General features: G+C 37.6%; 1 protein-coding gene across 3 annotated transcripts; it reads left to right on the top strand.

The window, feature by feature from the left end:
• LOC110659363 (protein HLB1) lies at positions 1 to 27590 on the top strand. 3 transcript variants are annotated; one of them, XM_058153773.1, is made up of 15 exons: positions 4 to 162; positions 389 to 913; positions 21129 to 21254; positions 21549 to 21618; positions 22538 to 22651; positions 23143 to 23226; positions 23564 to 23614; positions 23740 to 23769; positions 23948 to 24010; positions 24141 to 24206; positions 24383 to 24511; positions 24721 to 24756; positions 25438 to 25557; positions 26422 to 26604; positions 27332 to 27590. In XM_058153773.1, the coding sequence occupies exons 2-15, from the start codon at positions 567 to 569 to the stop codon at positions 27440 to 27442; spliced, it is 1530 nt and encodes a 509-aa protein (XP_058009756.1). In that variant the 5' UTR covers positions 4 to 162; positions 389 to 566; the 3' UTR covers positions 27443 to 27590. The 3 variants fall into 3 exon arrangements, with proteins under 3 accessions (XP_058009758.1, XP_058009757.1, XP_058009756.1); XM_058153775.1 differs by lacking the exon at positions 27332 to 27590 and having other exon boundaries at positions 1 to 913; positions 25863 to 26571; XM_058153774.1 differs by lacking the exon at positions 27332 to 27590 and having other exon boundaries at positions 1 to 913; positions 25834 to 26571.

The following is a 27590-nucleotide window of genomic DNA, read 5'->3' as shown; positions in this document are numbered from 1 at the left end:
GAATGCTAAAGAGCTCTACAACAGCTCCCTCTTATTGATTGTAACTTTATTTGGGTGAGTGACTAAGTTTGAACGGACGACTTTGATTGCCCCTTGTGTTGATCGTAGCTCAACTTCACTGGTGGTGGCAAGCGATGGTGGTGGCCAACGGCGAACTATTCAGTTTTGTGATCTTTTTTGTAAAATTAAGATTTAGAATGAATTTGATTTGTGGGTTTGGTTGATTTGTGTAGTAATTAGTTCTGTTGCTGTGGGCTTCCTTTTTTCCGTTTGTTTTCTAAACCCAAGATATATTCTTTGCCCTTATGGACTTTAATGCAGGTTGCATATTATTTATTTATTTATTTTTTTTTTATTTCACGTTGTATTAAACCTGATCTCGTTACAGGCTTACACTCTCCCAAGTGCCAAACATAGTGTAAAGGGCGGGCAAAAACAGAAAAAGTGTATTTCAACAGTATCATCTCTTCATTCCTCTCTTTTCCACTTCAATAGATCTCTCTGCTTCCAACTTTGAACATAATCGTCATTTTCTCAACTCCGCAAAACCCTTTGCCCTTCCCTCAATGTCCACCGAAGAACCCCAATTGCAAAATGGAGCCGAAATTGAACCTGAACGCACCCCAGAACCAAATCCCGCACGTGAAACTGCAACTACATCAGAACCTGAACCTAATCTTGCTTCTCAACCAGAACCTGACTCAACAGCGTTGGCAATAACGGATGTAGATCCCAATGCCCAGGAACCGACAGATGCTTCGATCCAATCAAACGAAGCGGACAAACCTCAATCCAATGACCAAAATGCACGTCCCGAGCTGCGAAAGGACGAAGGAAGCAGAACGTTCACGATGAGAGAATTGCTTAGCGAATCGAGAAGCGCAGAAGGAGACGATGCCAGCAGTTCTCAAAGGTTCGGTAGTAAAGGATTTGTTGCGTTGAGTTAAGCATTTTCAATCACTGATATTTTCTCACTGATAATTTTTTCTTAACAATTTGCTGGATCTTTGTGTAACTGAATTTATTGCATTGTTAAGGATTTGTTGAGTTGAGCATCGTTACGCATTAAAAGACTTGACCTTTTAGACTTGACCTTTTGACATCAGAAGTTTGTGAATTTGTGAATCATCAATCATCATTATCTTTTACTGTTTGTATACATTGAAATAATGGCACTTGTGATACTGGGGATCTCATGTTTAAATATTTTCGCATGTAGTTGAAGCACCATGATTCTTGGTAACGTTATAGTATTAAGAGAATAATAACACAGGAAGGATTATTAAAGAGAGTGAAAAGTTGATATTATTGATTGATTGTTTCTCTTATATACACAGTACACATGCTTAGCACACTAGCTATTTTACTGCATGCCAAGCTGTTACTATTAGCAAACTAATAACTGTATCCAGCTCAGCTTAACCTCCTCCTAACAAACTTTCCCACCTCTATAACTTACTAACTCTACAGCCCCCCTCAAGAGGGAGATGGGTCGATAGAAACCAATCCCATCTTGGATAAGAATTGATGAAATGATGAAGAAGTAAGGGGTTTAGTAAACAAATCAGCGAGTTGCATCTTGCTGCCAATATGAGATGTTGAAATGAATTTGTTGAGAACTTGTTGGCGGACAATGTGACAGTCAATGTCTAAATGTTTTGTGCACTCGTGAAAAACGGGATTCTCGGAAATATGTATGGCAGCTTTATTGTCACACAATAGCGGAATGGGAAGCGAAATGGGAACTTGCAAATCTTTTAACAGATATGAGATCCACTGAAGTTCACATACTGTCGTAGCCATACTCCTGTACTCAGCTTCGGCAGAATACTTACTTACAATGGATTGTTTCTTTGTTTTCCATGAAATCAAGGAAGAACCTAGGAAAATGCAGTATCCCGTTAATGATTTTCTAGTCATCGGGCATGTAGCCCAGTTTGCATCACAGTGGGCAAGTAATTGAAGTTTTGCATGATCGGGAAAGAAAAGGCCTTTAGCTAGGGTGCCCTTCAAGTAATGCAGCAATGCTGTGAGAGTATCCCAATGAGTTTGTCTTGGTTGTTGCAGGAATTGGCTAAGATGTTGCACAATGTATGAAATTTCAGGTCTTGTAAGATTGAGGTATAATAACCTTCCAACAATCCGGCAATACTTTCTGGTTCAGTAAGCAATGGTCCAATGGAGGAGTCAAGCCTTAATGACTTAGACATAGGAAATTCCTTTACCTTGGCCCGAAGCATACCAGCCTCTGCAAGAGTATCGAGGATATAGTTGCGTTGACTTAAGAATAACCCGGCATTTGATCTTGCAATCTTAGCACCAAGAAAATATTTTGCGTAACCAAGATCATTGATGGTAAATGATTTGTGCAAATAATTTTTTACATCAATTATATGTGATTCAACAGCCCCTGTAACAAGTACATCATCCCCATATACCAATAAAGCAAGAAAGCGGTCACCAATACCCTTAGTAAACAAACAGTTATCATGGATAGACTGAACAAACCCATATGACTGAAGCTTAGACATGAGCTCCTTGTTCCATTGGCAGCTAGCTTGCTTAAGGCCATACAAGGACTTGACCAACTTGCATACTTGCCCATCTTGTGCTTTTGTATAATCTTCTAGAGGTTTCATGTATAAATCTTCATTAATAAACTCGTGAAGGCATGCGTTATTTATATCGAGTTGGTGAATTGGCCAATTTCTTGCAGAAGCAAGGGCAAGAAGGAGTCGCACAGTTACAGTCTTTGCAATAGGGGAAAAATCAGCAGTATAATAAAGACCCTGCAATTGATTGTAGCCCTTGGCCACCAAGCGGGCTTTGTAGTGTTCAACAGTACCATTTAGATTGTATTTTACTTTGTAAATCCATTTGGATTCAATAGCCCTTTTATTTGGCGGTAAAGCAGTAAGTTGCTACGTCCCATTGTGTTCAAGTGCAGCTAGTTCCTTGTTCATTACCTCAACCCAATGGGGGTCTTTCTTAGCCTGAGTATAACTGGTAGGCTCATGGATCACAGATACATTGGCAAGAAAATGCAAATATTCTGAGTTAAAAGTAAAAGGAGTAAATTGAGAGGTAATAAAATCATTACCTGTGGTTGACATTGGAACCAATGAACTAATACTAGTTGAAGTTGAATTGGAATGATGAAGGAAGTTGCAAGATTGGACATTATCCACAAAGTCACGTAGCCATGTAGGTTTACCGATAACTCTATTACTCTTCCTTGTAGGAGGAATGACAGAAACAGAGTCTTGGGTCATGGTTGGTGGGGCAATAGAGACTGCCAAAGGACTAGGTAAATCTGATGGTTCATTTTGAGAAGGCGATGAGGTAGAATGTGAGGGTGAAATTTGACACGATGGTGTTGGTATGATTGGGGAATGGTAATCATGTTGTGGAATAGGTATTGGAGTGGAAGTAGGTGTGGACAAAGATGGTAGATTATGTGAAGTTGACTGGGAGAAAGGGAAAACAGACTTATGGAAAATGATGTCTCTTGAAACAACAATGGTGTTAGTGTGTAGGTTAAAAACTAGGTTAAAAACTCAGTAGGCCTTTTGTCCAGGTGGATACCCCAAGAACACACGTATGTATGCCCTTGGATCAAATTTGGACTTAGAAGGTAGTGTATTTGTGATGTAACAGAGACAACCAAAAATGCGCATGATTGAGTAATCAGGAGATTTGTTATGAAGGACTTCATCTGGAGATTTCCATTGCAAAACTTTGGTGGGCAATCTGTTGATGATGTATGTGGTTGTTAATAAGGATTCATCCCAAAACTTGGAGGGTAATGCCGCTTGAAACATCAAGGCACGGGCAACTTGAAGCAGTGACTTGTGTTTTCTCTCCACGATGCCGTTTGGCTGTGGGGAATAAGCACATGATCTCTGATGAATAATGCCTTTGGCTTGAAACAATTGGTTGCAATGCTTGTTAACAAAGTCAGATCCGTTGTCACCGCGGATAATTTTTACTGATGTTGATAATTGGTTTTCAATTGTGGAAAGAAAAACTCGAAGCACAGAAGGTGTTTGAGTTTTGTCTCGCAAGAGGTAGAAGTCCAAGTTGCCTAACTATAATCATCCACAATTGTTAACATATACCTTGCACCAGATAATGAAGGTACACGGTAGGGCCCCGAGATATCAATGTGGACTAGTTGAAAGAGAAAATCAATTTGCGTGGTGCTTGGATAAACAACAGTCTTTGTTGTTTAGACATGTGATAGATGCTGTAATCTGGAATTCTATTTGCGTATGTGAGTTCTGGGATGTGAGCAGTAGTGATGTTTGAAACATGACCTTGTTGATTATGCCATAGTTGGTCAATAATAGGAGGTGCTTTATTTGCATTAGTACACACTGTATTTGATTCATTACAAATCTACTTAGTAGTGGTAGTAGGTGTGGCGTGGCTAGTACAAGGATTTGACACACTAAAGGATGACTTGTCCAATCTATATAGCCCTCCTATCAACCTTCCAATTGCCACAACTTGCTTAGTCCATTGGTCCTACAACAAACAGTACAACTCAACTCAACTCAACTCAACTCAACTAAACCTTTATCCCAAAAATTTGGGGTCGGCTATATGAATTCGCTTTTTCACTCTGAACGATTTTGGGTTAAATCCTCATAAATGTGTAATGCTTCTAGGTCATGTTGTACTACTCTCCTCCAAGTCAATTTAGGTCTACCCATTTTTTTCTTTCTATCCTCTAACCTAATGTGCTCTACTTGTCTAACTGGAGCCTCCGTATGTCTACATTTCACATGACTAAACCACCTCAATCTCCCTTATCTCAACTTATCTTCAATTGGCACCACTCCTACAACAAACAGTGTTTAGGGAAAAAGGTTATGCTGATGTTAGATGTGGCAGCTAATTGTCCTACGGATAAAAGATTGAATCGAAAGGTTGGAATGCAAAGAACATTGGTTAACATCAAGCTAGGGGTTAAGGATATAGTATCTATTTTGCTGACAAGCTGTTTGGTACCGTCAGGCAAAGAAATAGAGGTTTGTGTATTGGGTTGTGTATATGTTTGGAATTGTGTGTGATCAATAGTCATGTGAGTAGATGCTTCTGTATCTATAATCCAAGATTCATGCCAATCATACTCAGTGCTAAGGAGAGAATGATAAAGAACCATACTTGCGTATCTAGCAAAGTTGGGACAAGTTTCTTCCCCATTCACCTTATTTTCCATATACTTGGTCACTTCTTGATGTACGGTACTTGAAAAATCTTTTCCCCATTCAACTATGGGTTCATCAGGTGAATCTTGAACAGTCATATGAGCTTGCATTTTCCCTTTCTTCTTCTGCTTGAGCTCTTGGAACCATTCCGGGTTAAGCAAATGATAAAGCCTCTTCAATTGATTGTTCAGCCATATTCCTCACTTCATTAGAATTGCTAGATGACATATAGTCAAGTAAGAAGAATACAACCAGAAATCTGTGGAAATAAACCAAGCAGAAATCTCTGAGAACCGCCACTTCCTTTTGATCAAAATTGACGGTTACTAGATCTGAAAAAAAAAAAAAATCGCTGTCTACACAGGAAGAAGACGCTCAGATGCCATGAGAGAATAATAACGCAGAAAGGATTATTAAAGAGAAAGTGAAAGTGAAAAGTTGATATTATTGATTGATTGTTTTTCTTATATACACGGTACACATGCTTAGCACACTAGCTATTTTACTGCACGCCAAGCTGTTACTATTAACAAACTAATGATTGTTTCCAACTCAGCTTAACCTCCTCGTAACAAACTTTTCCACCTCTATAATCACTGATTTTGGTAGTACAGAATTGTGATTTTAATGTTGTTATGGAAAGTCAATCACTATGTTATGGAAAATCAATCACTATATTATTTTTCTGTATATTTTGTATTCTGTATTCCTATTTAGGATCTCTTATTTAGGATTTCTTCCTAATTAGTAGAACACAGTTATAGGAATCAATTGTATATATATACCCATGTACAGATTAATTGAAATCAATAAGGATCATCTCTTTCTACATGGTATCAGAGCAGGTCATCAATCTAGGGTGACTATTTGTTCTCACTACCCATTCGGGAGAGACCTTGGTCGCCGACCACTGCTTCAACCCCGATCAACATTGCCGGCGTGCCTCAACCCCTCATTCCACCACCGTGTCTTTGTTGCACGATCCAAAGATAACCATTAAAGGACTTCTGAGGTTTGGCTCTCAGATCCTATTTCGGTATTTGCTTGATTTGTGATTTTGGGTTATTTTGCTGCTATAAGCACTTTGGATTAGCGTTTCGGTTAGTTTTCTTTGTCTCAACAAATGGCAGACAATAAGAATATTATTTCTGATGTGATTCCGGTGATGACTAAGATCACGGAACACAAACTTAATGGTTCGAATTACCTGAAGTGGAGTAAGACTGTTAGGGTTTATTTGCGTAGCATTGATAAGGATGATCACCTTACTAAAGATCCACCCACTGATGATACACGACAAACTTGGCTAAGGGAGGATGCTCGATTGTTTTTGCAGCTTCGGAACTCGATTCATAGTGAGGTAATTAGTTTAATTAATCACTGTGAATTTGTTAAGGAATTGATGGATTACTTAGATTTTCTGTATTCTGGTAAAGGGAATATCTCCTGTATTTATGATGTTTGTAAGGCATTCTACAGTGCTGAGAAAGATGATAAGTCTCTCATGGCTTATTTTATGGATTTTAAACGGGTATATGAGGAACTTAATGTATTATTGCCTTTTAGTCCTGATGTGAAAGTTCAAAGAGCCCAACGGAGCAATGGGTCATTATGAGTTTTCTTGCGTGCCTTCCTTCGAGTATGAGATCGCTAAATCTCGATTCTCTCCAAGATCTTGAGATTTCCTCTTTGCATGAAACGTTCACACGGGTCCTTCAGACAGAGAGTACTCAATCTTCACAACTCACAAGAGTGCTCTTATTAGCCGTAATCCAAATGGACAACAGGTAATAGAAGAGGAAGTAGAGGAGGAATTACAGCAAATGTAAGTAATCAGCGTAATGGAGAGGCTAGTTCTAATCAGGACTCAAGAGGAGTCATTTGTTATTATTGCCATGAGCCTGGCCATACAAAATATAATTGTCCGCAACTTCAGAAGAAAAATCAGCGATCACAGATGGCAAATATGGCAGCAGAGAATTCTACAGTATCTTCCTCTGAGAAAACTATTTTGGTATCTGCAGAGGATTTTGCACAATTTTCCCAGTATCAGGCATCTCTAAAGCCTACCAGTTCCCCTGTCACTGCGATCGCTGAGTCAGGTAAATCTACTACATGCCTTGTGTCTTCTTCATCCAAATGGGTTATTGATTCTGGTGCGACAGATCACATGACAGGTAATTCTAGTCTTCTATCTGCTTTTCAGTCTAATCTCACTTCCTCTACTGTTACTTTAGCTGATGGTTCTACTTCTTGTGTCATGGGTTCTGGAACTGCGAACCCGACTTCGTCAATTTCTTTGTCTTCTGTTTTGTGTCTACCAAAATTCTCTTTTAATCTACTTTCTGTTAGTAAACTTACTCGTACCTTAAATTGTTCTGTTTCCATAACAAATGTGTTCTGTTTCATATGTTTCTTTGGTTAATAATCCATCTTTGGTTGCAAATATCTCTCTTTTTTTTACTTTCTCGTCGCTCTTCTTAGTTTTCACAACACTTTGCATTGTTTGTGTCTATATTAATCTCTTCATGCTGGACTCCTGTGATATGAACTAACTCTTAAAAGGATTACAGATAGGAATGAAAACAAAATGTCTATTCATTCTTCTCTATATCTCCTTCTGCTACAAGCTTTTTATGGTTGTTACAGATCAATTAACATATCCAGCTAATCATCTCACAAACTAACTGCGAACAGTAAATTGTTGGAACTGTTACAAATCTGTTTTAAAGCCATCAGAACGATTGCACAGCTTCTCAATTCCCACCTTAGCCAAAACCCACCATCTTGCTTGCTTTTTTTTTTTTTTTTTTTTTTTTTTTTTTTTTTGTTACTGGCAGAATACATCATTTCATTAACTCTGGTCTCAAGTTACACCATGCGAAGTCGACCCGACCATTGTTCATATCAATATTCCCTCTCCCTCTAGAATCCTTGTTTGCAAGGAGAACGTTGGGAACCACGAGGCAAACTCATCAACATACTTCCAAGTAGCATCCACAGGTGAAGACCCTTGCTAATGAATCAATAGTTGTGTGGCTGCTGCATTTCGTAGTTTAACAATTTGGTGATTAATAATAGCTTGAGGAACGACATTGGCTAGCCGTGACATTGGAGGAACTTGGGAAGAAGCTATTACTAAAGCAGAAGCTGGTTTCAGAAGGGAAACATGTAGTTATGGATAAGGGCATCCAAGGGCAGCTGCAGCTTGTAAGTGACCTTGCCCATACGATCAATAATTGGAAAAGGCACAAAATACTTGGGTTAGAGTTTAGGAATCCCCTTATGCATAGAGCATTAAACACAAGGATTCACTTTAACAAACACAAAATCCCTAATACCAAAATCACATTCAGTTCGATGACGATCTACACATTGCTTCATACGTTGACTAGCTATTTGTAAGTGATGTTTCAGTAATGCGATTGTAGCTTCACGATTACTCAATTGAATATTCATCGTTGTTAAATATGAATCACTTGGAAAGTGGGGGACATGTAAAGGAGGTTTTACTCCATACAATGCCTCAAAATGAAACATTAAAATTGTGGAATGGTAATTGGTGTTATCCCAATACTTTGCGAGAGGCAACTAACCATATCTCCAAGGGTAGCTAGCCATTCCTCTCCAAGTGTCAAATCATAATTGTCTAGTGGTAGCACAAAAACTTCAGCATCAAAATTTTGATTTTGCATCTGCCATGAGAAATCCTTCCACACAGATTGGCATTGCAAGTTTAGCCATTTGTGACTTCTACTAAGAATCCAGAAACCTCTTCTAATATGCATTATCGTTCCTGGCAATTTGCACATTAAGTAAATTATGGGTGCTATCAGTATCAATGAGAATATGAACAAGCAATTTGCTAGACATTCCATGAATACACATTGTTTGTGCCCTTTGAGTGTTTCTAATTGCCTCCAGAGATAATTGGAGTTTGCACATGGCTAATTAATCTACCAAGATAATGTCCTCCTCTTCTCCCTCATCAACTCCCAGTTGCATCACATAAGCCTGTCTTTTCTTACATCTATTACCAGGCATAAACTTTTTCTCACACCAAAAACACAAATCTTTTTCTCTTTACTCATTTTTTTCCTTACTAGTTAGGGTTCTTGGAGGTTTGGTTGCTGTATGCAGTAGTTTAGGGACATTTGGGGTTGGTAGTAAGCTTGTTTGATGCTTCATGGTATTTGTTTTTGGAAAAGTAGGTGGAATAAGGGTTGTAGGCTTATAACTGGTGTTAAGAGTTGGGATTAAATTGGCTTTAGATAAGGGTTTAAGCTTACTTTGCAATGCTGCTACTGTTATTTCTTGAATCCTGGCCAAAGAATAAGCCTTAGATATTGTGGTTTAGACATACATATAGGCATTTGTAATTCATCAGTTAATCCTGATAGAAAGAAACTCAACTCCTTATCCTCTCTTATACTTGCCTTAGTGTATAACAAATCAAAGGAATCTAAATAATTTTGCAGTGAGCTTGCTTGGTTAAGATTTTTTAGATTGCCAAGCGATCATCAAAGACTTGCATGCCAAATCTAGCCCTCAGACCTTATACATAGGCTTCCCAACTTGTATAAGCTTTTGGCCCTTTAATCTTGATATACCCCTGCATTGCCTTTACTTACATATGCAACACAACTACTTTAACTTTATTTTCAGGTAGAGTGTTAGTTTAGTTACCTCGAAGAAATACTCCACCTTAACTAACCACGTCTCTAATTCATCTCCATTAAAACGAGAGAAGTCCAACATTTTAGAGTGATTCCAAGATTGTGTTAAGGTAGTTAACCCTAACAAGAGAATTTAGAAGAATTTAGAAGAAGAAGAAGAATATTAGAGAGAGAAACAGAAATAGAGCAAGATAGAGAAAGAGGACTAAAAGAGAGAGGGAATTGTATTTCTTGTTAATGAGTCCAGAGTGCCTTACAAGAATGACTATTGTGCTTATATAATAGCTCAGTAACTGCCTCTGCTACTGCAGGTAGTTATCCCTAACCTCCTAACAGATCTTGTAACCACCTAATCCCTTTCCCTTCAATTTCAACAACTCAATTAATTCCCTTAACAACCCAAACTACTAATGCGTTATTCTATACTTTCTCCTCTGATATGTAACAATTCCTCCCCCATTAGAACTTTCTTGACCCCAAGAAAGGACAACATCAGGAAATTGTGCCTGAATAAAAGAATAGTCCTCCCAAGTAGCATCTTCAGGAGGCAAATTCTTCCATTGGATCAACCCTTGAAAAACATGCCGGCTGTCTCTAGTAATGGTTCTAGTCTGCAAAACCTGTTTCGGAGCCACTACCACTGAATTTTCATACATCACTGGAACGTCAAGTAGAGGAGTAATGTTATTGCCCAATTTTTCCTTTAACATAGAAACATGAAAAACAGGGTGGATTGAAGAAGATGAAGGCAACTAAAGCTTGTGGGCAACTGACCCATACTTAGCAATGATTTGATAAGGACCATAGTACTTAGGAGAAAGCTTTAAGGACTGTCTGATAGCTATTGATGCCTGCCTGTAAGGCTGAAGCTTCAGATAAACATAATCCCCAACTGAAAAGTCTCGTTCTGACCTCTACTTATCAGCTTGTTATTTCATTCTATTTTGGGCTAACAACAAATTTTCTTTCAACAACCCATCTAGCTGCTGTCTCTTTTGTAAAAACTTCCCACTGCTCCAACAGTAGGTAACCCCACAAGCACTAATGGAAGAAATGGAGGAGAGTAGCCATAAAGCGCTTCAAAAGGTGACATCCTAATAGCACTGTGGGAGGAAGAATTGTACCACCATTCTGTAAGAGGAAGCCAAGTACTCCACGTAGTGGGTTTCAAATGAGCCATACACCTTAGGTAACCCTCCAAGCACTAATTAAGTCTCTCAGTCTGACCATTAAACTGGGGATGATAAGCAATACTAAAAGCCAATGTAGTGCCCAAACATCTAAACAACTCCTTCCAAAATAAGCTAGTAAAAATTTTGTCCGTATTTGAGATAATAGATTGTGGTGCCCCATGCAGCTTAAAAACATTATCTAAGAATAATTTGGCCACAACAGAAGCAATATAGGGATGAGTCAATGGTATGAAATGCCCATACTTAGTGAATCTACAAACCACCACTAGTATGGTATCTTTACCCTTGGACTTGGGTAAATGATCAATAAAATCCATTGAGATGTGTTGTCAAGCTTGAGTTGCGATAGGCAGTGGTTGCAACATGCCAGGGGCTGCACAATGTTCACTTTTGCACCTAGCACAATGTTCACTTTTGCACCTAGCACAATGTTCACTTTTGCACCTAGCGCAAGTTTCACATTTTTTTATCCACTCCAATATATCTTTAAGCATACCAGGCCAAAAGAAATGCTTTTTCAACCTTAAGTAAGTCACATTAACTCTAGAATGACCTCCAAGGGGACTGTCATGGTATAAAGCAATTAATTGCTGTCTTAATTTAGTGGAGCAGCCTACATATAGCCTGTCATGAAAGTAGAGAACTCCTTTCTTCAACTGAAATCCTAGCTGAGCTGTACTATCCAATGACAATTGTTGCATCAAGTCAGTTGCTTCAGAGTCCTTGTCATAAGTGTGAATTAAAGTAGTTATCCAAGAAGGCAAAATTGTTGACTGAAGGGCATAGCAACTAGAGTCAGCCCTAATAGGTCTTCTATAAAGGCATCTACTGCCTTATTTTCAACACCTCTTCTATAAAGGATCTTATAATCCAGCCCCAAAAGTTTAGAAATGCCCCTCTACTGCAAATTAGTATGAAGCCTTTGCTCAAGCAAATATTTTATACTTTCATGATCAGTTTGAATGAAAAATTGCCTTTGCTCCAAGTAATGTCTCTACTTGGAGACTGCAAAAGTAATTGTGAGTAATTCTCTTTCATAGACAGATAAAGCTGTACTTCTAGGACCAAAAGCTTTTGAGATATAAGCCAAAGGATGCCCTTTTTGCTGCAATACAGCCCCCATTCCCCAGCTACTAGCATCAGTCTCGATTACAAATGGAATAGTAAAATCTGATAAAGCAAGAACTGGAGCTTTTGCTATAGCTTTTCTCAAAGTATCAAAAGCTTTCTGAGCTGAATCAGACCACTGAAAAGAGTCCTTTTTTAATAGATCAGTTAGTGGCTTACTAATTACCCCATAATTTCTTATAAATTTTCTGTAGTACCCTGTTAAACCAAGAAAACTTCTTAATTCCTTGACTAAAACAGGTGTGGGCCACTATACCATAGCCCGAATATTTCTGGGATCAGTGGAAACTCCTTCTGCTGTGATAATATGGCTTAAAATCTCCACTTCAGTCTATCCAAAAGAACATTTGGATTGCTTTTCATATAGCTGTTGGTCTTTCAAGACTTGAAACACCTCCTCCAAATGCTTCAAATGAGAATCCCAATCCATACTATGCACAAGAATATCATCAAAGAATACTAGAACAGATTTTCCGACAAAAGGTTGAAAAATGTGATTCCTCAAAGCCTGAAAAGTGGCAGGGGCATTAGTAAGCCCAAAAGGCATCACATTGAATTCAAAGTGGCCATGGTGAGTTCTGAATGCAGTCTTAGAAATGTCCTAAGGATGCATTCTAATTTGGTGGTACCATGCTCTCAAATCAACTTTTGAAAAATACCTATCCTCGTGAAGTTCATCCAAGAGGTCATCAATGATAGGATTAGGAAACTTATCCTTGGCAGTCACCTCATTCAATCTTCTATAATCAATGCAAAATCTCTAAGTTCCATCCTTCTTCTTGACCAATAAAACTGGAGATGAATAAGGGCTAGTGCTAGGTTGAATTACTGATGAAGCTAGCATTTCATTTACCAACTTCTCAATTTCTGCTTTTTGGTACTAGGGTATCTATGTGGCCTGATATTCACTGGATGAGTTTGGGCCAGCAAGTGGATTGCATGATTATGACTTCTAAGGGGAGGCAACTGATGAGGTTCCTGAAAAACTTCCTGATATATCTGCAATAACAACTGCAGTGCTTCATTATCAGAAACAGAACTGGCACCTGCTTCATTTACTGCTGCTGATACTTGTTCAGGTAATGAAGATCATGAAGATTTTGGGAAATCCACTATACACAACAATGGAGACTTGAAATCCTTCCCCTTCCTTAGAAATAATTCCGCAACAGAACATAAAATAGGTGCTAACACTTCACCTGTCTTGCCCACACCCTGCAACACTGCTTCTTTCCCGTCCTTTACAAAAGAAATTCTAGATGCTTTGAAATCAAATAGTACTGGATTAAAACTTCTAAGCCAATCAACTCCCAAAATTATATCAAAGCTCCCTAACTCTAAAATCCTACAGTCAAACTGGAATTTATAAAATTGCATCTTCCATCCAAAATGCTTGCATTGATGGCTGCAATTCAGTTTCCTACCATCAGCTACTGCTATGGAAGTTGTAGGAATTTCCACCAAATCTAACTTCAATTCTTCAGCTAACTTTTTGTCTATAAAGCTACTATTACTACCACTATCAATTAGTATTATGATCTCCTTATTTTTATAAACTCCCTTCACTTTAATTGTTTCTGCCCCTTCACTTCCTTCCACAGCATGTACAGATAGCATAAGCACCCCCTGCTCACCTCCATCTTCAATTTCTTCTGCTATCTCATGCCAAATGTCCTCTCCACTACCTTCCTCCTGTTCAGTCAGTTGCATTGCTGTTAGTGTTTTAGCTTTGCACTGGTGGCCAGGGAAATATTTTTCTCCGCATCTGTAACAAGGTTTAGGTTGGTATTTATGTTGGAAACATTGGATTTAGAAGAGTTGGCATTGCTGGGTAAAATGGAAGGTTGATTAGCTGAAATGGAACTGCCAACAGAATTGGATTTAACAGGTTGGTTAGTAGGTGTGGGGTTGGTGGATTTGGTGTTTTGATCTGTTATGGAGGTTTAGGAGGGCAAGGGTATATTTGAGAAAGTTTAGGGTTTGAATAAGAGAAATTAGAATTAAAATTAGCAGTGCTTCTAAGAAAATTAGAACTGAAAGGTCTAGTAAAAGTCTCAGTTTTCTTGGTATCCAGCAGCAACTGCTCCTGCAACTTAGCTATCTCTACAGCATCCACCAAAGTAGCAAGTTTGAACATCCTAACCACCAACCTATTTTCATCCCTCAGTCCCCCCATAAAACCAGAAAGAAAATAGGGCTCCCTTAACTCTGGCATCACCCTTTCCATACAAATCCTTAAATCCTCAAAATTCTCCAAATAATCTTCTAAAGAACCCTCTTGCCTTAATCTCATAAATTCCTCCACTGTATCTTCCAACCCAACATCTCCAAATCTACCCCAAAGCCCCTTTTCAAATTCTTCCCAAGTATGAGTTCCCCTATTTCAATTATGGAACCAAGAATCTGCTTTATCCACCAGAAACAAACTTGCAATACTAATTTTTTGATCCATAGGAGCTTTATACACCTCAAAGTGCTTTTCCTATTTCCTTAGCCAAACCCGAGGTTCTTTCCCATCAAAAGTCACCAACTTAATTTTTGGTAAAAAAGAATCATACCTTCAGTTATAGCAATGCTTCTAGAACTGCCTTGATCTCTCCATTATGGGTTGGGCAGATCCTTTGGAATTGGCAGCAGTCCCCTACTTTCAGTCTTCTTGTTATTGCCTTTCCCTTCCTTTTCTATAGAAACAACTTCTTTCCCTTTTTCTTTTGCAAATGCACTCATGAAAGCCTTCAAATCCTCCCTTAATGCATCATTATCTACAAAGGCTCTATCCAACTTTCCTTCCAATATAGTGAATTTCCCTTCCACTTTCTCATTCAACATATTAACTTTCCCGTCTACATTCTCCTGCAGTGTCATTAATTTTTCTTCCAATTCCGCAACCCTAACCATCTCAGCACTAACTACCACAGATCTGATCATTATTGCGACCAAAATGCGGTGAACCTCCACTTAATTCCCCCATGGAAGCGCTCTGATACCAATTGTTAAGGTAGTTAACCCTAACAAGAGAATTTTAGAAGAATTTAGAAGAAGAAGAATATTAGGGAGAGAAATAGAGCAAGATAGAGAAAGAGTACTAAAAGAGAGAGAGAATTGTATTTCTTGTTGTAGAAAGAGATGATTCTCCTTAATTTCAATTAATCTGTACATGGGTATATATATACAATTGATTCCTATAATTGTGTTCTACTAATTAGAAAGAAATCCTAAATAAGAAATCCTAAATAGAAATATAGAATACAGAATATACAGAGAAATAATATAGTAATTGACTTTCCATAACACTCCCCCTCAAGTTGGAGCATAGATGTTAATCATGCCCAACTTGTTACAAATGTAGTTAATCCTAGCTCCATTCAGAGCTTTTGTGAAAATATCTCCTAATTGCTTTCCAGTTTTGATGTGTCCTGTTGAGATGATCTGTTGTTGAATCTTTTTACGAACAAAGTGACAATCAATCTCAATATGTTTGGTTCGTTCATGAAACACTGGATTAGAAGCAATATGGAGAGCAGCTTGATTATCGCACCACAATTTCGCAGGCAGGGAGGTCTTAAAACCTATCTCATCTAGTAATTGAAGTATCCACATTACCTCACATACTGATTGTGCCATGGCTCTGTATTCGGATTCAGCACTAGATCGAGAAACTACACTCTGCTTCTTGCTTCTCCAAGACATCAAATTTCCTCCAATAAAAACGCAATATCTAGTAGTTGAACTCCTGTCAACCTTAGATTCAGCCCAGTCGACATTTGAAAAACATTCAACATTCAAATGCCCATGATTACCATATAACAAACCTCTTCTTGGACCGCCCTTCAGATAACACAAGATTTGTCCCAAGGCTTCCCAATGAGCAACAGTTGGGGAAGACATAAACTGACTTACCACACTAACGGCATAAGCAATGTCAGGACAAGTGACTGTAAGGTAGTTCAATTTTCCTACCAATCTCCTGTATCTCTCTAGATCTTCAAACAACTCACTATCCCCTGCTAACAGTTATAAATTTGGAGTCATTGGTGCACTACAAGGCTTAGCACCTAATTTTCCTGTCTCTGTTAATAAATCGAGGACATATTTTCTTTGAGACAAAAAAATACCTTTCTTACTTCTCATAACTTCTATACCCAAGAAATACTTTAACAATCCGAAGTCTTTCGTCTAAAACTGGGTTTGGAGGAGGGTTTTAAGAGATGAAATACTTGCAAAGTCACTCTCAGTGATGACAATGTCATCCACATAGACTATCAGGAGAATTAAACCAACCTCAGATTGCCTATAAAATACTAAGAGATCACACTTACTCTTTTGCATACCAAATTCCTGTACTGCTTCACTGAATCTTCCAAACCAGGCCCTAGGACTTTGTTTCAAGCCATAAAGAGACTTCTGAAGCCTACAAACTTTACCCAACTCCCCCTGAGCAACAAACCCAGGTGGTTGCTTCATATACAACTCCTCCTGAAGATCACCCTGAAGGAAAGTATTCTTGATATCTAATTGGTGCAGGGGCCAATCATATGTAGCTGCTAAAGAGATAAACAAGTGAACAGAAGTAAGTTTAGCTACAGGAGAAAAAGTGTCAGAATAATCAACCCCATATGTCTGAGCATATCCTTTTCCTACAAGGCGTGCTTTTAACCTAGCCACAGAACCATCAGGATTTACCTTTACTGTAAATACCCATTTGCAACCAATAGCTTTCTGACCAGTGGGCAAAGGCAACAATTCCCATTTATCATTAGCATCTAAAACCTCCATTTCCTCTTTCATAGCAGCACACCAGCCAGGATGAGACAGTGCCTCACCAACAGTATTAGGGATAAGAACAGAGTCTAAAGAAGTAACAAAACACCGAGAACAAGAAGACAATTAATTATAAGAAACAAAAGAAGAGATAGGGTAAGTACATGAACGTTTACCTTTACGAAGAGCAATGGGTAAGTCTAGATCAAAATCATGATCAGTATGAGGTATAGGATCTCCTAACGAAGTAGCTGGTGGAGGATCTGAGTCAGAAATCTCCAATCTCTTAGAATAAACATGAACAACGGGAGGTCAAGTAGGTCTAGAGATAGAAGGAACAGGCTGTGTGAGAGGACTAGACATTGGTTGGACAGTATATATTAAGAGATCATCCTCCTCCCCCTGACTCTCATACACAAATGATTGAGGAAAAAATGGAGTGGACTTAAAAAATGTGACATCTGCAGAAATAAGATAACGATTAAGAGTAGGAGAGAAACAACGGTACCCTTTTTGGAGCCAAGAGCACCCAAGGAAGACACATTTGAGAGACTTTGGATCCAATTTAGTAACCTGTGGACGAACATCACGCACAAAACAGGTACAACAAAAAATACGGGGTTCAACAGGGAACAAAGATTTTATAGGAAACAAAACAGTATAAGGAATATCCCCATTAAGGACAAAAGACAGTATACGATTGATAAAAAAAACATGCTGTAGAAACTGCATCCGCTCAAAAGTGTTTAGGCACTTTCATCTGAAAAAGAAGAGCACGAGTTACCTCAAGAAGATATTGATTTTTTCTTTCGGCCACGCCATTTTGGGATGGGGTATCCACACAGGAAGACTGATGAAGAATGCCATTTTGTATCATATAAGACTGAAATTGTGCTGAAAAGTATTCTTTGGCATTGTCACTTCTTAATATGAGTTGAGCACAGAAATATTAAATTAAGTTTTGATTTCATTACAAAAGGCACAAAAGATAGAAAACAACTCAGAACGATTCTTCATTAAATATAACCAGGTAACAAGAGAGTAATCATTAACAAAAGTAACAAAATAACGAAATTCAGTTTTAGAAGTAACAGAACAAGGACCCTAAACATCAGAATGAACTAACTCAAAAGGGGATAAAGCCTGTTTATTGACTTTAGACACAGAAGGCAAACGATGATATTTTGCAAACTGACACGACTCATATTCTAGTATTGATAAAGACTGAAACTGAGGACACAGCTTCTTCATGGTAGACAAAGAAGGATGGCCCAATCTACAATGAGCTTCAAGAGGTGTTAAGGCACTGGAGCAAACAAGACCGCAGTACATGATTTTCCAGAATGTAGAGACCACCTGACTCACGTCCTCTACCAATAATCTGCTTCGTCGTAAGATCCTAAAACAAACACTGGTTAGGAAAAAAGAAAACAGAACAATTTAAGGTACGAGTAAGTTTACTAACAGAAAGTAAATTAAAAGAGAATTTTTATAGACACAAAATAGATGACAAAGAAATTGACGAAATCGGGTTCGCAGTTTCAGAACCCATGACCCAAGAAATAGAACCATAAGCTAAAGTAACAGTAGAGGAAGTGAAATTAGACTTAAAAGCAGATAGAAGACTAGAATTACCTGTCATGTGATCTGTCACACCAGAATTAATAACCAATTTGAATGAGGAAGTCACAAGGCATGTAGTGGATTTACCTGACTCAGCGATCGCAGTGACAGGGGAACTGGTAGGCTTTAGAGATACCTGATACTGAAAAAACTGTGCAAAATCCTCTGCAGATAACAAAATAGTTTTCTCAGAGGAAGATACTGTAGAATTCTCTGCTGCCATATTTGTCACCTGTGATTACTAATTTTTCCTCTGAAGTCGCAGACAATTATATTTTGTATGGCTAGGCTCATGGCAATAATAACAAATGACTCCTCTTGAGTCCTGATTAGAACTAGCCTCTCCATTACGCTGATTACTTCTGTTGCCTGTAATTCATTATCTACTTCCTCTTCTATTACCCTGTTGTCTATTTGGATTACGGCTAATAAGAGCACTACTGGCAGGCTGTGAAGATTGGGTACTCTCTGTACGAAGGACCCGTGTGAACATTTCATGCAAAGAGGAAATCTCAGAACTGGAAATAATCTGAGTTTTAGCAGTCTCATACTCTGAAGGAAGACCAGTTGCAAAACTCATAACAGCCAGTTGCTCTCGTTGAGCCTGTTGAACTTTCACATCAGGACTAAAAGGTAACAATAGATTAAGTTCCTCATATACTCGTTTAAAATTCATAATATAAGCTGTGAGAGACTTATCCTCTTTCTCAGCATGGTAGAATGCCTTACAAACATCATAAATACGGGAGATATTCCCTTTACCAGAATACAGAAAATCTAAGTAATCCATCAATTCCTTAACAAATTCATAGTGATTAATTAAAATAATTACCTCACTGAGAATTGAGTTCCGAAGCTGCAAAAACAACCGAGCATCCTCCCTTAGCCAAGTTTGTCGTGTATCATCAGTAGGTGGATCTTTAGTAAGGTGATCATCCTTGTCAATGCTACTCAAATAGACCCAAACAGTCTTACTCCACTCCAGGTAAATCAAACTATTAAGTTTGTATTCCGTGATCTTAGTCATCACTGGAATCACATCAGAAATAACATTCTTATTGTCTGCCATTTGTTGAGACAAAGAAAACTAACTGAAATGCTAATTCAAAGTGCTTACAGCAGCAAAATAACCTAAAATCACAAATCAAGCAAATACCGAAATAGAATTTGAGAGCCAAACCTCAGAAGTCCTTTAATGGTGTACTGGATTAGGCAACAACACACAGAGTAGTGGAATGAGGGGTTTGAGGCGATGCCGGCGATGTTGATCGGAGTCGAAACAGCCGGTCGGCGGCCAAGGTCTCTCCTGAGCTGGGTGGTGAGAACAAATAGTCACCCTAGATAAATGACCTGCTCTGATACCATGTAGAAAGAGATGATTCTCCTTAATTTCAATTAATCTGTACATGGGTAAATATATACAATTGATTCTTATAATTGTGTTCTACTAATTAAGAAGAAATCCTAAATAGGAATACAGAATGTAGAATATACAGAGAAATAATATAGTGATTGACTTTCCATAACACTTGTTAATGAATCTAGAATGCCTTACAAGAATGATTATCGTGCTTATATAATAGCTCAGTAACTGCCTCAGCTACTGCAGGTAGTTATCCCTAACCTCCTAACAGATCTTGTAACCACCTAATCCCTTTCCCTCCAATTTCAACAACTCAATTAATTTCCTTAACAACCCAAACTACTACTGCCTTACTCTATACTTTCTCCTCTGGTATGTAACAGATTGCCCAGAAGTTGTATAGAAACAATCCCCCAGCTGTGGAGGTCCTGCTTGACTCTTATTAGAAGCCAATCCATTATTTTGGGGACTTAGACCAGCCAAGAGGTCTTAAGCTCTTGTTTTGCCTTATTTGTCCTCGACTTGGCTTCTTGCTTAGCTCTTTTTTCCTCTGATCCCAGCGACCTTCAAATTCCTTGATCAGAAACATTACCCTCCCTTCACCATTCTTGTGCTTGTGTTCTCTCTACCATTTAGGCCAAGATCATGCTCTAATACCAATAATAAGAACCATCTCTTGAAGGATTATAGATAGGAATTTTAGAAGAAGAAGAAGAATAAACAAATCCAAAACTAGCCAACTGCTAACAGCAAATTCTTGGAACTGTTACAAAAATGTTCCAAAGCTTCTTGATTCCTGCCTTAGCCAAAATGCAGTCTTGCTTGCTCTTCTTTTTCTTCCTTTTTTTTTTTTTTTTTTGACAGTACACGCCATTTCATTAACTCTGATCTCAAATTATGCCATGTGACGTCCCATTGTTCAAATCATCCTGTTGCTTTTGCTGAAAATTTGTGGCAGGTATTAAATTCCAAAGCTGCAATACTAGCAATTTTCCAGTAATGTTATTTTAAAACTGAAATTCCATGTATTCTGTCATCATTGTCATGTGGTAGTAACTGTGCTCTTCTTTGGTATTGATGTCATTAGAGGAATTTTTTTTTCAGCTTGCTTGTGTGTTTTGCTTCTGCAGAAGCCTTACCTTTTCCATTATATGCCTTTTAATTGTTTCAGTCAACAAAGCACACCATACCACCAAGCAGAGCAAAATAGTGCAGCAATGGAATTGATAAATAGTGTTACAGGTGCTGATGAGGAAGGTCGGTCTCGCCAACGGATTCTTACATTTGCTGCCAAGAGGTACTTTTTTCTTTGTTCTTCCTTTTCCACTTGGCTGTGGATTTCTTAGGTGCCCTCTCTGTCTGACTGTCTCTCTCTCTCTCTCTCTGGATTACTATTAAGCTTTATAGAAGGCACTCCTCTGTTTCCTTTCAGAACTTTGAGTGATTAAAAGTACAATTAAGATGATAAAATTGAAGTAAAAACTGGAAGAATTTCAGTTTGTGCTTCATCATTGTGAAAAATACCTTAATTATACTTGCTTTGGAGTTTTGCTAATTTCCAAATTTGTACACTTTACTCAAAAATTTGTAGGTATGCTAGTGCAATACAGAGAAATCCTGAAGACTATGATGCACTATACAATTGGGCATTGGTTCTTCAGGTCCGAAATATCTTTTTTGATTCTTGTAACGTTAAAATTCTATAACTATTTTTATTTTCAAGTAAGTTAGATCATAGATGTTCTCCAGCCAGCTGGCTTGATTACTTGTTTTGTGAGAGTTACAAAGAGGCATTTTTCTATGAGTAAAATGTTTTCAGAATTCTTGTTTAGCTCGTGTATTTATTATGTATGTTTCTCTATCAATGTGCATGCATATGAAGAGGGTAATGCTCTTACATGGTGGTAGAGCAAGGAGAAAATTGTATTGTAATTAAACAACTGCAATGAGATTTGTAATTGGAATTGACAGAATATTTGTATTAATAGAAAGAATTCCTTTGCAAATCTTCTTCTTCTCGGATTGATTACAATTCCAAATTAACAAAGATAAAAGATACAAACAAGCACTCAACAATGGCTGCCAAATAGACCCCAGGGAGATTACCCCATGCAGATACAATCTGCCCCTCTAATACAGAGAAAACCCAGCTATCCAAAACATAAACTACTCACACTAGCCCTTCTTTTTTTATACACTTTTCTTCTCTCCTTCCAGCTGTCAACTTCACATGCTCCTTGCATCACCACTTGCTCCAATGGCCTCCTTTCTGTTACTGCTCCCTTTGATTCTTCTAGAATACACCTAGAAGGTTCTTTGGCCATGTGGATCACCCGCCTGCCTTCCTATCACATGGTAGCAAATAGAATGTTATTCTATTAGTTCTATTTATGGCATGAGAGAGGATGAAATATGTTTTATATCATGCATTAAAGGTACCTTTAACATGTGGACGGTGGACCATATTCAAATTAATGTTGTTTAGAAGTTGAAATGTTTCATCCTGTGTGTGTTGTGATGGAAACAGTTCATGTAATATTCATTTCCAGCATATTTACATGAGCCACATTTGGCTTGCAGGAAAGTGCAGATAATGTTAATCCAGATTCTACATCACCTTCTAAAGATGCATTGCTTGAGGAGGCCTGTAAAAAGTACAATGAGGCTACCCGCCTCTGTCCTACACTTCATGATGTATGTATTCTATATCCTTCCTAAATATTCTTTTGATGGATCAATTTTTGAGAAGCACTGTAACTGGCCAGAACAGATAAATGAGATAAGTAATGGAAATGCACAGAATGCTTTCTTGTGAGTGATTATTCCAGACTGTTGAATATTCTATCCAATATCCATTGGAGTTGTGACTAGTTTAGTGCTTTGGATAGCTCAAGTTTGTATATATGCTTTTTCCCCCCTCCTTTCTGGTAGAACGTTAGAACTATATTAGAGAATAGGAAAAACAATTTACATGAAGTGCTAGCTAGGTTAGGCCATTGGCCATTGGCTGTTGATTGTGATTTTTGGGGTTTTTTGTCATGGCCAATGGGCCTCCACACCTTACAAATCACATTTTTTATATTGAAGATGCATGTTTGTAAATTGTACCCTCACATTGATGAGCTTATAAATCAGCAATGATGATCTCCTGATGTAAAATTTTGTGATTTATGATTACTTGACAGGCTTTTTACAATTGGGCTATAGCAATCTCTGATCGTGCAAAAATGCGTGGTCGTACAAAGGAGGCTGAAGAACTGTGGAAGCAGGTTGACTACAAACATAGCAATTCATTCACAGACACGAACATGAACATATGTATTGTTTTTGTTAATTGTACGTGTTGCTATTATGATTAGGTGGAAAATATGAATAAATTGTTGTAGATTAGCCTTTTGAAAATAACTATTTAATTTGTAGTCATCTGTAAGGTATAGGACCTTTCTAACATTGAAAAAGGAGCTAACAGTACTACTGCATCCAAAATCATTTCCTCTTCTATGTTTTTCTTGTTGAGTGCCTTGGGCTTGCATGTGACACTGCTTTTTGTATTTTCCTTTGGGATAGCCCTATTAAAGAACTCAAGTGTGTAATGTAATTTTGCAGGCAACCCAAAATTATGAAAAAGCTGTCCAACTTAACTGGAACAGTCCCCAGGTATGCCACATTTATTCTTGAGTTTTTATGAAACCTGAATCCACTAATTTCCATCTGTTCTTATTTGAAGTTGCTTTTTTCTTTTCTTATTATTGATTCTAACCTTACGTGAAATTTTGTCTCAGGCACTTAACAATTGGGGACTTGCTTTGCAGGTGCTTTTAAGTTAAATTTAGATTGCTCCGAGTTCCAAATTTGATTATCCTTTTCGTTTTGTTTGCAATTATTATTTAAATAAATTTTTTACTTGACTTATGTGGAATAGTTGAAGATGACCTGGTGTGTGGTGCTGTTGGTTTCATTTAATATTATGTTTTGATTTTGCAATTTTAGGAACTCAGTGCAATTGTTCCTGCACGCGAAGAGCAAACAATTGTCAGAATTGCTATTAGCAAGGTACAAAATATTGTTTGGATGAATGCATAGGAACAAGAAGCAAAGTAATTAGGAATCTGATATCTCCTAAGAATAGCGTCTACTAATGCCTTCTTTCTTTTTGATACCTTTCACTGGTCTCATAATGCAGTTTCGTGCAGCAATACAATTGCAATTTGATTTCCACCGAGCAATCTACAATCTTGGAACTGTTTTGGTCAGTATTATTTTCAATATGTATTTGGAATATCATGGTGCTATCTTCTTCTTATTCTTCTTCTTTTGCTTTATTTACCTTGTTGGCCAATGAACATAATTGATCATATTATTGTCTTATCATTCTTGTAAATCAGATGGGATATTTATGTAAATTCTTTATGTTATTCATTTCAGTATGGATTAGCAGAGGACACATTAAGAACTGGTGGTGCAACCAATCCTGAAGATGTTTCCCCAGATGAGTTTTATAGTCAGTCTGCTATCTACATTGCAGCTGCTCATGCATTGAAACCAAATTACTCTGTAAGTGTTGCCAATCAATTTCATGTTGATGGATCACAGGCTCTCATTTTGTTTTGATATTTTTTTGTGACTTGATGGCATAAATAATCACCAATTAATAGTTCATTCGCTAATGTAATGCTGATGTTCGTGATATTAAAGTCTCCAATAGCAAGAAGATAATGATTATGATTAGTAGGCTAAGCTTCTATTTGATTTCATGATTACAGGTATACAGCAGTGCCTTGAGACTTGTGCGTTCAATGGTTAGTATTATAATTTTTGTAATGATATATATAAAATGTTTATTCCTGGAGCAAGTCCTTGTTGGTGTGTGACTTATTTCTGGTTGTTTGTTTACAATAGTAGTCTTTCAGATTTTATTTTGGTTTTACTCTTTTCTTGGACCTTTTAATCATTGGACAAGACAAATGCCTTGGAAGCTTTATGGATCTTACACTGGTCATTTTTGTTAGTTGACAAGTGACTTCTACACAGACTTTGGATTATCTGCTAGATCTGTTTTCTATGCAACTGATTTTACATCAAGACCTAAACCATTGTCAGTTTGTCACCTCTCGCTTAAGCTAAAGCTACTGTATATTGAAAAATTGATCTTAACAGAGAATAAGACATTAAACTAATCTTTTTCTTACCATCCCTTTGGCTTCTGGTGAGCTTTCTACTACCCTGTTTATTGTACTCTTCTCTAAATATCTCATTCTTTTTTTTTTTTTGAACTACGCATTCTGTATTTTGGGTAATTGCTACTTGTTACTTTTTAAACATGATATTATATTCAGCAGCTGGAACTTGACTCAGCTGATAAAATTTGAGTTATTCAGTCTAAAAGCTGTTGTTATGGTTCTGTAAATTGTTTATTGGAAGGACCAGTTAGAAATCATTTTTTTTTAATGAAAAATCTGACAGGATTTAATTGTTGACAGTTGCCATTACCATATCTTAAAGTTGGTTATCTGACTGCACCTCCAGCTGGGGAACCAGTTGCACCTCATAGTGACTGGAAGAGATCCCAGTATGTATTAAATCATGAAGGGCTTCAACAGGTAAATTTTACTTTCTTTGGTGCACAATTTATCTAATAATGAACCCCTTTATTTTAGTCCATTTTGGAACTTGAGTGTCTTCATTTATTGCATAGTTAGTAAAATTTTCATCCATTTTGATTTTGTTATGTTTTTGTGATGACAATACACCTTGTATAATCCTTCAAAGGTAACTTACTTGCTTAACTCTGAAGGGTGCTATGGAGAAAATTGAAAATTAACAATGATATAAAATGTTGTCCTTGTCTCATCTGATGGTTGACCTACTTACACAAGATGCCAACTTATCCTGGATTCTATTGAAGATTTTGGCGGAAAAGATTTGCTGACCTCATAAAGAACTCGGCAGTTCTGGAAATTCAGTAGACAATGCTTGTATGACTAGTACTTTGATCTCCCAATGAATGCAATCACTATCATCAAAGAGTGATTCCTTGAGCTGAGGAGAATCAGTCTCAAAAATTACTCTTCCTTGCATTCACTCTCCTTGCTAACTTGACTGCATCAGAAAGATCTGCTTCCCCAGCAAGAGTTGAAGAAACTTAATTTGTGCATGTCCATGGACCGATTGTCCTCTAGAAGCCTTGCAGATTTTGAGTTAAGGAAAGTGTAACAGTTAAATTAAAAAGACCTGGTTGGGGGAGGAGAGGACACCAAACAAAACCAGTACTAGGGCCTGCTTGGACGAGATTGTGGGAATGAGATATGTCTTTTAAGTTTTGTTGCAATTTTGTTGATGTTTTTATGTGTTAAGTGGACTATCAAACAATCTGTCATGAGATTTGATGGAACTGCTTGTACTAACCTACATTTCCTTTATTTTTCCCTCTATACTTCTTTCTTGTTTTATCATTTCCTGGACAGGTTAATAAATTAGAGCAAAAACAAGTTCAGAACCTCTTAGGTAGACCAGATGTCACAAACAGTGAAAAAAGGGCTATCAAAGTCGATGTTCCAGATATTGTTTCTGTATCAGCTTGTGCCGATCTGACTTTGCCACCTGGTTCAGGCCTCTGCATTGATACAATTCATGGACCATTTTTCTTGGTAGGCATTAGTTTTTCATTTTACTTTTGAAATTTATGTACAAAAGAATAGAATGATGTTTTGTTGCATCTGCATTCTTCTTCCTGGAAGGTTAATGTCTTTAGCACTTATACATTACAACTATCACCATCTTGCCATAAAAACAAACTTTAGCTAGACTGTATTTTCTTTAATAATAGCATTGTTATCTAATAGCCAATTGATATACTATCTAAATGATGTTCTTATGTAAATGAGAAACGTATGGACTTGTATCAGTTAACTTCCAAAGCTTGTCAAACAGTTGCTCTCTACTATAGGGACCATGCAAATGAATTAGCTGCCCTCTAAACGAGATAACAAGCATGATTTATTCTTTTGGCACTTGATCCGTTGGAACGGGGAACTTATGCTTTTGAAATGGAATATAATTGGATAATTGCATGGAGGGAATTGTAAGCTAAGAAAGTAGGCAATAAAAGAGTTTAGACAAAGCAAGCTCATATATAGATGATTTGTAAGTTTTTCTTCAAATATTTGTAATCTAAAGCACAAGCTTTAAAAGTTTGTTCATTGATCTGTTCTGCAAAATTAAGAGGAAGATGAAAGTTTTGTAATTCTTCCTTTTTCATTCTTCACTAATGATTGCCAATTCTTGGGTCTTTCATTGTAAGAACATTTGGGATGGAATTTACTGCTTTTGCACATTAAGCATCCATGTTTTAACATCTACTCAATGATTCTTCAGGTTGCTGATTCATGGGAGTCCCTGGATGGCTGGCTGGATGCAATCCGGTTAGTTTACACAATCTATGCACGGGGTAAAAGTGAAGTCCTAGCAGGTATTGTCACAGGCTGATTATCGTTATTGTTACATTCTTGACCAATGCAATATACTTGTCAAGATTTATGGTTCCTCTATTTGTGTAGATTATAAAATTTTTGGCATAGCATAAGGTTTATCAAATTTTCTCTGCGTTATATTATATTGGAAGTAGATTCTTTTA

This window comes from Hevea brasiliensis, chromosome 9 (assembly GCF_030052815.1).
Source record: "Hevea brasiliensis isolate MT/VB/25A 57/8 chromosome 9, ASM3005281v1, whole genome shotgun sequence".
Lineage (NCBI taxonomy): Eukaryota > Viridiplantae > Streptophyta > Magnoliopsida > Malpighiales > Euphorbiaceae > Hevea > Hevea brasiliensis.
Note: the sequence above shows the minus strand (reverse complement) of the source record. Positions and strands in the feature narration are given on the sequence as shown.

Bases quoted from the DNA above. Each gene is read 5' to 3' on its own strand.
- LOC110659363 (XM_058153773.1), top strand. From the start codon at position 567: ATGTCCACCGAAGAACCCCAATTGCAAAATGGAGCCGAAATTGAACCT. The intron at 914-21,128 runs GTTCGGTAGTAA...TAATTGTTTCAG, and splicing joins GATGCCAGCAGTTCTCAAAG to TCAACAAAGCACACCATACC. The intron at 24,512-24,720 runs GTAAGTGTTGCC...TCATGATTACAG, and splicing joins CATTGAAACCAAATTACTCT to GTATACAGCAGTGCCTTGAG.